This window comes from Rhinopithecus roxellana, chromosome 4, assembly GCF_007565055.1.
Source record: "Rhinopithecus roxellana isolate Shanxi Qingling chromosome 4, ASM756505v1, whole genome shotgun sequence".
NCBI classification, from domain to species: Eukaryota; Metazoa; Chordata; class Mammalia; order Primates; family Cercopithecidae; genus Rhinopithecus; species Rhinopithecus roxellana.
The window spans coordinates 56,664,135-56,677,453 of record NC_044552.1 but is presented as its reverse complement, the minus strand read 5'-3'; the positions used below and the strand labels follow the sequence as shown (position 1 = coordinate 56,677,453).

General features: G+C 39.7%; 1 protein-coding gene across 2 annotated transcripts in view; it reads left to right on the top strand.

Moving 5' to 3' along the window:
• Positions 1-6,280: 6,280 nt before the first annotated feature.
• Positions 6,281-13,319, top strand: part of CD2AP (CD2 associated protein) — a 155,380-nt gene continuing 148,341 nt past the window's right edge. Inside the window, exon 1 of one of the 2 annotated variants that reach the window (XM_010386622.2) lies at positions 6,281-6,376. In XM_010386622.2, the coding sequence (XP_010384924.1) occupies positions 6,373-6,376 (4 nt within the window). In that variant the 5' untranslated portion in view covers positions 6,281-6,372. Of the gene's footprint in view, positions 6,377-6,507; positions 6,630-13,319 lie in introns of those variants that run through there. The other variant, XM_010386623.2, reaches the window with a different exon arrangement.

Sequence of the window (13,319 nt, the reverse complement as noted above, 5' to 3'; positions counted from 1 at the left end):
GATATCATCTCACCCCAGTTAAAATGGCTTTTATCTAAAAGACAAGTAATGACAAATGCTGATGAGAATGTGGAGAAAAGAGAACCTTTGTACCCTGTTGGTGGGAATGTAAATTAGTACAGCCACTATGAAGAACAGTTTTGGAGATTCCTCATAAAACTAAAAATAGAACTACCATATGATCCAGCAATTCTACTGCTAAGCATATACCCAAAAGAAAGGAAATCTTGTATCAAAGAGAATCTGTCCTCTCATGTTTATTGCAGCACTATTCACAAGAGCTAATATTTGGAATCAACCTAAGTGTCCATCAACAGATGAATGGATAAAGAAAATGTGGTACCTATACACAATGGAGTACTATTCAGTCAAAGAAAAGAATGGAATCTTGTCATCTGCAAAAACATGAATGGAACTGGAAGTCATCATGCTAAGTGAAATAAGCCAGGAACAGAAAGACAAACTTTGCATGTTCTCACTTACTTGTGGGAGGTAAAAAATTTAAAACAATTGAACTCATAGAGTGTAGAATGATGGTTACAAGAGGCTGGGCAGGGGTGGAGAGAGTGGGAATGGTTAATGGGTACAAAAATATAGTTAGATAGAATAAGTATGATTAAATAGAATAACAGGGAGAGCACAGTCAACAATAATTTATTACACATCTTAAGATAGCTAAAATAATATAATTGAATTGTTTGCAACACAAAGAATGGATAAATGTTTGAGGTAATGAATATCCCATTTACCCTGATGTGATTATTATGCACTGTATGGCTGTATAAAAATATATCAGGTACCCCATAAATCTATACACCTACTATGTACCCACAAAAATTAAAAATTAAAAATTTATGTAACAAAAAATTTGCAGAGATTCAAATAAGAATACTGCAAATTAATTACTAAATTGAAAATTTGCCCAGTTTATTGTCTGTGCCATGTTGATTCTAAATGCAGGTTCTCCTCAATAAGGTACATTTTATTTAAATAAGTGCAAGTTAAAATAGTTGAGTGTATCTTAGCCTTCTTAGCTGGAAATCACATTCCTTGAAGGCAGAGTTTGTGTTTGTTGCAATGAATCTCTCCCAGTGTCCGACATATGAAATCCTTTGTATATTACATTAGTTTAAACATTTATTATATTAGTAAAAATACATATTTACTAATTATTTGAGGGTAGTGGGTGTTTAATCAATGCTTATTTAACCAAATTTTTTGGTACCTCATTTTTTGTGACTTGTAGCATTTTTTTCTATGACCGTGGATGTAGCTGGAAAAGCAAATCAGTTGCCTACTTAAAATACTTCATTACTTGCCTCTTACTTCTAGGACAAGACGTCAAATTACTTCCCTGGCACACAGGGCTCTCCATATTGGAGTGTGGTCTCAGAGCACCTCAAAGACATCCTGGGCTTTTTTTTTTTGAGATGGAGTCTTACTCTGCCACCCAGGCTGGAGTGCAGCGGCACGATCTTGGCTCGCTGCAACCTCTGTTTCCCAGGTTCAAGTGACTCTCCTGCCTCAGCCTCCCAAGTAGCTGGGATTACAGGCACCCGCCACCACGCCCAGCTACTTTTTGTATTTTTAGTAGAGAGATAGGGTTTCACCATGTTGGCCAGGATGGTCTTGAACTTCTGACCTCAGGTGATCCGCCTGCCTCGCCCTCCCAAAGTATTGGGATTACAGGCGTGAGCCACCACGCCCAATCTGGGCTTTTGATTGTATACCTGCCTGTTGTCCTGGCTACCTGACTACCCTTCCTTGTCCTTACTGGGAATTCCAATGTACCCTCAACAGGCTCCTCAATCTTTTCTCTTTTAAGGGCAAGGACTTTATTTTCTGTCTCTATATTTATGATCCAGAAGCTGCTCATTTGTAATGGGTGATCAGGAAAACATCTGTTGAGTTGAATAAATGTGTACGCATGACTGGAAATTATTTACATAATACCATGTGTATAATTTAACTGCCTGATATTTGAAAATGCAAATGTATTTGTTATTTGAGATTACTTAAAATATGTGACCCTTCAAAAGGAACTAGCTTTAATATTTGGGAGGAGTAATGCTTCTTGAAAGAGATTCCCTTTAAAGGCCTATGACACTAGCATCTGAATAAAGTGCAAATAACACTATTAAAAAGGTCCTTGCAGTTAGCAAGTAGTAATTCATTTAGATGGGTTCTCATGTTTTTAATTAAACTCTTTCCTACTATGCAATAATGAAAAGTGCTTAGAGTGGTCATAGGCCTGAGGACATCCCCCAAGTTGCTAGCAGAGGAACAGGATTTTGTTGCAAGCTGAATGGGCCACCAGTTTGAGCTGGGGCATTTTTCAGCTTCAATGATCTCACAGTATAGGCATTCTGATTGAGGTTATTATTTCAGACAATTGTTTTCTAAAGAATGATTTTTAAAATTCGGGTTACACATTGATGTAATTTGGGCTTAAGTTTACAGTAAACAGGCCAAAACAAGGTAGCACTAAGAAAACTTTCCAGGAAACCTAGTACTTTTGAATGAAAATAAAGAAACAAAAAAGAATTAGTTACAAGATTTTAGCTAACTGAATGCTTTCAAAATAATACAATTCAGTTAACATTTATTTTTCTTTAGCATAATCTCCATGGTTATAATAGTTTTTACCAAAAGGAAAGAAGGCAGATGATTTTTTAAAATATAGATATCTTCAGATAAATTTCTAAGAAAACTTCAGGAAGAAATCATGGCAGTTTAGCATGAATTACGTTGGTCTGAAATTATGTCATTCACACAGAAATTGTAATGTTCTCCTTGATGTCAGATCAACATGTTCAGTACTTGGCAGAAAAAAAGAAAGTGAATGATTAGAGTGGTGTTAGTCCATTTGTACTGGAATACAAAGAATAAGGACAGATGGACGGAAACAAACTTAATCTAGCATAAAGGTAACAATAAAATAAAGGGAAAAGTAAAAGATAATTTGTTTTTAGATTAAAGGAATTTAAATTTAATATATGTGGTAAGTAGAAATTATCTTCTCACCATATTTTCTCTCATTCAACTAATAATTATTGCCAGGGAACGCAAAGTTTTGAGCTGCAGACAGTGCTAGCCATATAAAAACATATAACACATACTGCTATACCTTGAAGGCCTCTTATAGCTGAGAAGGTTAAGATTTAAAAGATGAAAAGAGCTTAACGGAATAATTAATAACTAATATTGCATAGCACTCAAAAGTGTAGAAGGTATTTTTACGTACCATTTTGTAAGTTTAAAATTAAATTTCTAGATTTCATTCTTCTGTTAGAATTTCCTTTAGCTTTGTCTTTGGAAAACAATATTAAATTTGGGATTGCGATTACTTCTTAGCGTTACTTCAGTTTTCTCAACCAATTCTTACGGGTTCTGTTCCCTAATGCTTCCAACTTCTATGATTCAACATCTCATTATTACCTCAGTGAATAATGCCTCTGAATTTGCAAAGTGAATTTAAGTTTTAAACTTGTAAAATACGTTTATTATGGCAATAACAGATACTAGAATTTTTTTTTTTTTCTTTGAGACAGGGTCTCACTCTGTCACCAGGCTGGATGGAGTGCAGTGGCAGGATCACAGTTCACTGCAGCCTCAACCTCCCTGGACTCAGGTGATCCTCTCACTTCAGCCTCCCAAGTAGTTGAGACCACAGGCCTGTGCCACCACACGTGGGCTAGTTTTTGTATTTTTTTTTTTTTTGTAGAGATGGAGTCTTGCTATGTTGCCCAGGCTGGTCTCAAACTCCTGGGCTCAAGTGATCCTCCTCCCTTGGCCTCCCAAATTGCTGGGATTACCAGTGTGAAGATTCTGGAATTTCTAGGACAGAAATGATTGTAAACATTTTATCATGTTGTCAGATCATGTCACCTGACTTCTCAGAAAATATCTACCTTACCTGTGGCCTCCACTTCCTTATCATTCAATTGATAAAACCTTTAATCTGAATTTTCTAATATATATATATATTCTGAATAGTTATATATTACACATTCTATTATATATATGCTGAAATTATATTTTTTTTTTAATAAAATCTGATAGTCTTTATTCCCCCTTCTGTTTTATTTAGCCTCTTTTCCATTCTATTCATTGGCCTTTCTTCTTTAAATATTAAGGATTCTAGAGACCTGGAAATTTAAAGTCTCTAGAACCTTAAGGTCTCTGGGCCTTGAATTTACTACCGATGTATGTACTTCCAATAGCTTATATTTTTGTGTCCTTTCATAAATTCTTCTTAGCCCATCACCAGCCTCATTCTTCCAAAGCATAAATGGCCTTCCTTATGGGCTGCTTGAGCCACACATATTTCTTAAAGACTCAGAAATACTCTGTTTGCATATCCACCTCTACTTCTCAGTTCTAGGACTCCTCCAGACTGAATTATTGCCTTCTCCCAGCTTTCGTTCAACTCACATCTTCTCTTTACAGCTTGCTTTGCCCACAGTAATTCGTTTTCCTTTAGATTCTCAAGCATTTGACTCTCACTACCTCATACTATTAACTTTGTGTTCGTATCTCACCCCCCCACTAGAATGCAAAGTCCCTGAGGATTAGCGCTGTACTTTAGCTTTTTTTTTTTTTTTTTTTTTTGCTTGGTAGGGGACAACCAACATAATGCTCAACATATATTTGTTACCTAAAAAAGGCACATGTTCCATGATGTCAATGTAATCTTGTTTAGGTGAGTATATTGAACTTTTTTCTTTTCTCCTTTTTGGCTGCTGTTTGTGTTTGATCATTCATGTTATAAAATTACCACATGCAACCTTTTGAGAAGTATTAGAATTAAAAGATGGCAAAAGGAAATAGTGGTAATGGATACGTACAAGGTTACTACTAGGGGCCACTGTGCTCTGCATTGCAAGATTTGTTTCAACATACTCAAGAAATTGAAGTTCAGCCAGGTTAATTTATCCAAGGTCCCACAAAAAGTAAATGGCTGTGTTGAGTTTCAAGAACCCATGTCTGCCTGGTTCCAAAGGGCAAGTCAGTTGCAGTGCTGGATGACTGAGAATTACATAATTTCTTGAAAAAGCACTAGGCACAATAGTTGGCGTTCAACAAACGCTCACACACATCTGCCCTGGAATTGAGTGTATTTAAACAGGAGAGGGAAATAAAGCTTGCTGAAATAATTATACTTCTTCATAACTCCCAGACTCATGTTTGACTGATTATAATAATCCTATGCCCTCCTTCACATTCACGCTAGAAAAAAAACGCTGGCAATATTTCAAATCATGATGCCTATTTTTCTCTCGATCAAGTAACAACTCAAATTATACTTTATAAAGAAAAAAAAAATTAGAAAGTTGCCTTCAGCTGACAAGAGACTAAAGGAATCCAGTAATTTATTTCTGTGAAACAGAATTTATCTGATGCCTAGGTTTCTCCCCCTCCCGACGAAGACCAAATGCTTCTGATCCGTAAGTAACTTCGCAAGGTAAACTGAGGGGCCTGGCAGCATCTGGGCCTCCCTTAAAGGTCGAAATGAAGCGCGCTCGCCCTCCTCTCCGCCTTTTCCGTTTAAGGTCCTCCAGAGGCTGCTTCGCTGCAGAAAGTAACAACGCGTCGCCGCCGCGGAAAGTGCGGCAACTTTGCCTATTAGCAGAAACCTTTTGATCCGTCTGAGGCGACAAACTAGACCCAACGCCCGCCCAAGCTGTTCCGAGCCTCCGGGGGAAAAGCGAGCCCAACCTTCTGCGCACCGCTTCCTCATCCGCTCGCTGCACCTGGACGCCAGCGGCGCGGGACCCCCGGCCGTGACGTCACCGCACCTGGCACCAGCCTGGGGGTCCGGGAGAGAACCCGAACGCGACCGGGCGGGGTGGGGCGGGGAGAACGAGGGCGTTCTCGCGAGATTTTCCTCCTCCCGGACCCAGTTCCCCGCACCTTCTCGGCCTCTGTCTAGGTCTCCACCTTAGTCTACCGTGTCGCTTTTTCTAACTGCGGGTGCTAAGAGGCGAGGGGCGGGCTCCGAGGCTGGGCGGCCGCTCGCGGTTGGAGCCGAGGGCCTGGGCAAACCGGCGGGTTCCTCCCCACTGCGGGACTTGCCAGGGTGGGAAAACCGCGGTCTGGGCGGGCGGGGGAGGGCCCTCCCGCCGCCGTGGCTTCTGCGGAGGCCAGGGGTGAGGAGCTGTCGCCGCCTCTGCCTCTGCCTGGCGGCCCGCGCTGAAGGGACTGGTAGGAGAGCGCTGCGGGCGGATGGAGGCTAGTCTTCGCCCCGCCTGAGCTCAGGAGGGGCTAGCGCGGAGCGCGGGTCCCGCCTCCAGCCGCGGGAGCGGCCGCGCAAGCCACCAGAGGACGAGGAGGAGGAGCAGACGTCGGCTTCTCCCCGCGAGAGCCCCCAGCATGGGTAAGAGACTCGGGCGCTTCCCGGCCCCCCTCCGGACCTTCCAGATCCGGGGAGGCTGTGCCCTTTCTCTGCCTTATGGGGAGGCGACGGCGGTCAGCCCCTGAGCGGCAGCATCCCACCCTCTCCATTCTCCCCACCGCCCCTTCTTGTCCTGCTTTCCACCTTGCTCTTCTCTCGGAGAAACTGGTGGGAGAGCTCGCGGGTGCTTTCCCTCGCGCTCCCTTCTCCGCCTCTTTTCCTGTTCACTAGAAAGGTGCGGAATGTGGGGCGGGGACGCCTGGCCTCCTCTCCTAACCCCTTGCCCAGCTAAAATCGGACCTGACCTTCCCCGTCTTCCTCATCCCCTTCCTTCCCTCCCCCTCCTCGTGGGATGGGGGAGGGCGATCGAAAAACTTGATAAAGTAGCACTTTCAACTTCTTTATTTTCTGCGAGGCTTTGTATACGTTTAAGGAGAGAGAGAAATTTGTTCAAAAACTTTTTATTTTCTCCTGCTAAAACTCGCAAGGGGTGCCTTAAGGACAAGAAAGCTTGAGTATTTGTTTTACTCGGGTTCTACCTAGGCAAGTGTGTTGGCACTTAAGCATGCAGTCTGCTCCCGAGGACTGGGTTTGAACTTCAGTGTTGGATCCTTTGAGGAGCAGTTTCCTGTTTGGAGTTAGACTTCCTTGCCGGAGGAGAGAAAAATACATGTTATTTACTATGTGCTTTATAGTTTTGTTTGAAGTTAGAGAAGGCAGAATGTGTGGCAGTCCGGGTTGAAAAGGAATTTTGTTAAGTGGTGTAACAATTCTTTTGATAACAAAGTTCGGTGTGGGCTAGGCATTAACTCCTTCAATCCTTTAAAAATTAAAAGCAACTTAAAAAAGGATAGCTTAAAAAAAATCAAAACACGCTCTGTCACTATAAAGCAGAGAGTGTTCTGTAAGAGTAAACCCAAGTTTGATTTTTGTAGAGCAGATCAGGAGGACCCTATCACTTTTTGCATTTTAGAGTTGATGCTGCTTCATATCAACAAACCATTACCGAAATGAATAATTCATGTAACTAACAAATGATTTAGAAGCAGGACGATTACGGACTACTGCTGATGTGGCACCCTCTGTCCACACTTTGCTTTGTGGGGGATGTTTTGAGCATATTGTTTACAGACACTCGCCTAGCTATTCTCTGTTTTCTTAGACTTATCTAATTTTAAGTTCCCTCCTGCACTTCCCTCCTGCTTTCAGGTAACCTTTATACTCAAAGTGCTCTTGAGCTCAAAAACAGTTAAATAAAACATTTGCTATTTGGAATTTTCAAATGAATTATTTTATAATTGATTAGTTGAGCTTGCAGGGTAATTGTGGGCGTATTCTTTTAAGCATGAAATTATAAAATCACTTTAACCGCTTTGGATTAAGATAATACTAAAGTTAAATATACAGTTCTTCTCTGTCTTAAATGGGATGCAGAATAAAATTAAACTTCTTTGGATGACCTGGGGATGCAATCTTGTTTTGCGTATAGGGCTGTTGAGCTAAATTCTAAATAATATTTGTTTGCATTTTGAAATTATTTAAGTACTTTTTTTTTTTTTGCTTTGCTATTGGATGTGCTTGTAACTGATTAGTGTCCCCCATCATCTTTCCTTTTCTTATTTTTTTTTGAATTGTGGAAATCATATTCAGGTTTGTGATTCTGCATAGGAGAAAAATGAGTACGCCCTTACTTAATGTGTGAAGTCGTCTCTTGAGAAAAATAATTGTGTACCAATACTTGGACATTGGAATACCTGTTTTGATTGTCCAGAGGCTTTTTCCCTGTGATTGATTTGTAGTGTTCTGTTTAGCTGAGTTTTCGTATAGACTTGGATATCAATGTTAGTATACTCTCGACTACTTAGAATGTGTTTTGAGGGTATATTACTTAGGGCATTTGTGGTGAAGTTTTTGTAAAGTGTTTGTGAAACATTTCCATATCAGTGTATTCTTTCAGTTTATTGGTCATGTAATAATAAAATTCTCAAGTTCACTTAAAGGGAGTTTGCTCTTTAATATAAATCTAATTTATTTGGTTTTATCAGCCATCCTTTTTCCTTACGATTTTAAATGCAGCCTAAAATATTTACATGATATTTTATCTAATTTGTCACAAAATGAAAAATATTAATTGTTTTTTGTGTACGATAACTTGGATGCCTATTAAGTGGTGGTTCTTATGCTTAGGAGGTACAGCTAGAGAGTGAAAAGCATGAGCTCTGGATGGAGACTACTTGAGGTCAAATTCTCTTCTGCCTACTAGCTGTGTGAGTGAGCGCATCACTTCTCTGTGCTTCAGTTTCTTAATCTATAAATGGAATAAAATACCAGCCTCATAGGTTGTTAGGAGGATTGAGTGAGTTACTACTTGTAAAGTGCTTAGAACATTGCCAGTGCTGGTGGTTATTTTCATTTTCAAATGATTTCCCTAATTCTTGTACCAACTTGGAGAAAAAAATTCTCAATTTTTAACCTTTGTTAGAAGTAGGATATTTTCTTTAAATAAAGGACCAGTGGGATGAGGTGATTTTGCACTAATGCAGAAACTGAATTTTATGTGACATAACCTTACAGAAATCATGTAGATACTTTTTTCAATGTTGGAGGTACTGTGCCAAAGTCTATTATTGGTAAGAACTTCAGTTGCTTAGGAAAAACTCTTAAGTGGGATGACTACTAGTAGACTTATTTGAATTTTATGTTAAAGTAATGTTTTTAGTGTCTACCTTTGTTAATTGCGGTAAAATGCCTGTTGAGAAATTTGAGGTATTCTGTGTGAAAGAATTAGGGAAGAGCTCTAGGGAGACAGATAGGCAATGCTTATTTTTCTTATTCTAAAAATACAGTTTGGCATTTTGAAGCAGAATTAGGCAGAAAGCAAATGGCACAAAGTGTTAGCGTTTCTAGAGCCCGAAAAAGGAATATTTGTGAATTTTTATTTTTGAAAGATTAAGCAGATTTCTAAGGGCAGAATTTCTCTTTAATGATTTTAGATAAGGTGGTGAACTTTTTAGTTTATTTTATAAGCTCATGTATATAAAACGTATCAGTCATGTTCTCCGCCCCCCCCCCCCCCCCGCCTCCCATGGAGTCTTGCCCTGTTGCTCAGGCTAGAGTGCAGTGGTGTGATCTCAGCTCACTGCAACCTCCACCTCCTGGGTTCAAGTGATTCTCCTATCTCAGCATCTCGAGTAGCTGGATTACAGGTGTGTGCTACCACACCCACCTAATTTTTGCATTTTTAGTAGAGACAGGGTTTCATCCTGTGGGTCAGGCTGGTCTTGAACACCTAACCTCAGGTGATCCGCCCGCTTCAGTCTCCCAAAGTGCTGGGATTACAGGCGTGAGCCACTGTGCCTGGCCTCGTGGTGGTTTTAATAGACAAATTTTGCAGTTAGTTTAGATGATATATGCACTTTTATAATAGAGTGATTTCTTTATGTTACTTTGTTGTATTGTTTGGAGAGAATATTTAAAAATTTTTTATTTATATGTTATTTATTTACTTATTTTTAGAGACAGGGTCTTGCTCTGTTACCCAGGCTGGAGTTCAGTGGCGTGATCATAGCTCACTGCAGCCTCAAACTCATGCCTCTGCTTCCCAGGTAGCCAGGGCTACAGGTGCGCACCACCACCTCTGGCCTAGTTTTAAATTTTTTTGTAGATACAGGCTCTCCCTATCTTGCCCAGGCTAGTCTCAAACTCTTGGCCTCAAGCAGTTCACCTGCTTTGGCCTCCCAAAGTGCTGGGATTACAGCCGAACCACTGTACCTGGCCTGGATAAAATCTTGATTCATACAGATAAGTAGTTGCAAATGGAAATTGGCTGCTAATGGTTCACCTTTCTGTATCAGGATTTGCTTCAATTAAACTACTCCAGAGCATGAAAAAAGAATATTAGGAAATTTTTGTTTCAAAGTTGAATCACTGGCAAATGTAGTAATTCTTTTCCTTATTTAAGTACTCATCAGATTTTTTTTTGAGGTTTCAAAATTTGAGTAGTTTAAATTTTGTAAAATCACATTAAGGCTGAAAATTCACATTTATAATATTTCATAGTTTCCTGTAGAAATGAGCTGGAAGTTTGCTTTGTACATTTTTTTTTTTTTTTTTTTTTTTTTGAGATGGAGTCTTGCTCTGTCGCCCAGGCTGGAGTGCAGTGGCGCAATCTTGGCTCACTGCAACCTCTGCCTCCCGGGTTCAAGCAAGTCTGCCTCAGCTTCCTGAGTAGCTGGGACTACAGGCATGTACCACCACGCCTGGCTGATTTTTTGTATTTTTAGTAGAGATGGGTTTCACCGTGTCGGCCAGGATGGTCTCGGTCTCCTGACCTCGTGAACTGCCAGCCTCAGCCTCCCAAAGTACTGGGATTATAGGTGTGAGCCACCTTGCCCAGCGTGTACCTTTCTGATTGAGGGATTTGCAAACTAAAATGAGATTATATTAACTAAAATCTAATTTTTAAGGCATTTAAAATAAATAGTTATAAAACCCAAAGTGCTACATTTTTGTTTATTCATAATCCAGATCTGTCAGAGAATCCTCCTGTCAGAGATTATCATTCCCTGTTGTTAAATATATTTTGAATGATAAAAATGCTTATTTTAATGTATATAAAAAATTGTCATTGTGTCAAGGGCTTGCAGCTAGGTAGAGAAAAAAGTATAATGATTTTTCATTTGGGTGAGAATTAGGTGGAGCTACAGACCTGTTTCTTAGGTAAACTGATGAAGCAAGTTGTGAAAGATCTGAAAGTTTTCAGATTTTACGTTCAGAAAAGAAAGAACAAATAAAAACTAGTAAGATGTGATTGAAATATAGGTAAATTGGGTAATCGTCATGATGGAGCTGTTACTGCTTAGTTGTACATTCGCTATCTGACTGCTATTCAGATTTAACACAAGCAGGATTTAGGGACCAAATTATCTCAGCAGTCAGGCAGTAAGTCTTTCTAGATGGGGGAGGGGACAGAACACTAGTTTGGGAAGTCTGGATGGAAGTCTATATGTGCCTACGGTCAGCTTGTCAGCATCAGGGATATATTTGGCAAAGTGCAGTGTGTACATGTTTGGGAGTGGCATGGTGGCTGGTACCAGGCACTAGGTAGAGATTCAGACTGGCATCCTGGGGGAAAAGGGAGGAAATGGGGTCTGGCAGTAGGCCTTGAAAACCTAGTCACAGGGAAACAAAATGAGACAGGGTCCGGATTTCTTATTGGAGAAATACAAGGTGGGTATTTGTAGGAACAAAAGTGAGCTTAGTTATTGGAATTATTTAGGATGAACCAAGAGGTAATACAAGACAGTGATCCCCTAAGCTTATATATTTTCTGTCCTGGGACTACATTAGTAGTCTGCATTAGTAGCTGAATCTGTAAGTATGGTACTAGTGGTCCAGAATTATTGGGGTGAAATGGGATCCTCAAACGCTGGAGGATATTCCCTGGGTATAGATTGCCACCCCCTCTGTTTCTTTGGTCCCAGGGATTTGATGTGCCTGCTTTTTTTTTATTTTTGCTCCGTCTCTTTTTCACCTAGGTTCCTTTTCCTTTCATACCCAATGTGAAGCAGATTGTAAAACCTCAGCATATCTTTCTGTTTCAGAAACAAGTACACAGTCCTTTAGGGTGTTAAGCAGTTGTAACTGTAAATATAATAATAAATGGCCACATAAGGCACAAGAAACTTGAAAGTATTAGTAATTACGAGTCTCTTGGTTTCACTGAAGTCGTGGTTGGCTAGCTATTAGAAAGACCTTTCTTGCTGTTGCTTTTTTTATTTTTATTTTTGGTACTGTGTACCTGTCTTTGGCAATACTCCCTCACACTCCTCCCTCCCTTTTTTTTTTTGGCTTACATTAGGTAGATATTTAGACAGTAGCTCACAGTAGAGACATTTATTATGTCTCTTAAACAGATACAATTTTACTAGGACTTCACTAACCCGAGACCATGCTGTACTCATTTTTGAATCATAACCTTGGTTTTAACCACAAGTGAAGTAGGCATTTTCCTTCTGGGCTCCTAAATGTTTTCTTCTTTGGACTAAACTTGATATTACCTCTTTTTTTTTTTTTTTGTTATGTTTTGGTTTTTGTTTCTGAAGGTCTCAGATTCCTAGGTGTTCTACACTCTTCCTGACCATTTTCATTGAACCCTATTTGATTTACTGAAAGCATATTTACTAATTGTTTGCACTTAAAGGTGCTTTTACCCTAGAAGAAACACTGCTTTTAAAAAAATTCACTATTCTAAATTGATAATGGCTTAAGATGTTGTTCCAATGTCAGGTGTTGTTATGGATTTTTTCTTTCCTGGAACCTGTCCTTTCCAGTGGCTCCAGTAGACTTGTATTTTATAATCTTTCAAATACTATGTAGCTGGTTAAACTTCCCATCATGATCTTGTTCAGTTTCTCAACTCATTTGCAAAACAGAGGTGACTACCGTGGGAGCCTGGATTCCAGTATCTGTTTTAGTACCTTATTAGTGCCACTTAGGTTAGGGTCTTTTTGATGATTCAGCGTCCGGATAATTCCAAGGGTGTGACTGTGTAATCATTAGGAGTTGCTAGTAGAATGCAATCATGAGCCCCTTAGGAACGTTTTGGTCAATAATAAACCACGTTTTTGGGTGGTGGTCTCCTAAGATTATAATGAAGCTGGAAAATTCCTCTTCTCTAGTGAGTTGTAGCCATCTCACTATAGTAGTGCAACGCATTACTCACTGTGTTTGTGATGATGCTGGTGTCAACAATCCCGCACTACCAGTTGTATAAAAGTATAGCACATACATACATTTATATATGGTACATATATTGACAATAAATGGCTGTGTTACTGGCTTATGTATTTACTATACTATGTTCTTTAATTGTTATTTTAGAGAATACATCTTCTACTTATTAAAAGAAGTTTAACTGTAAAAC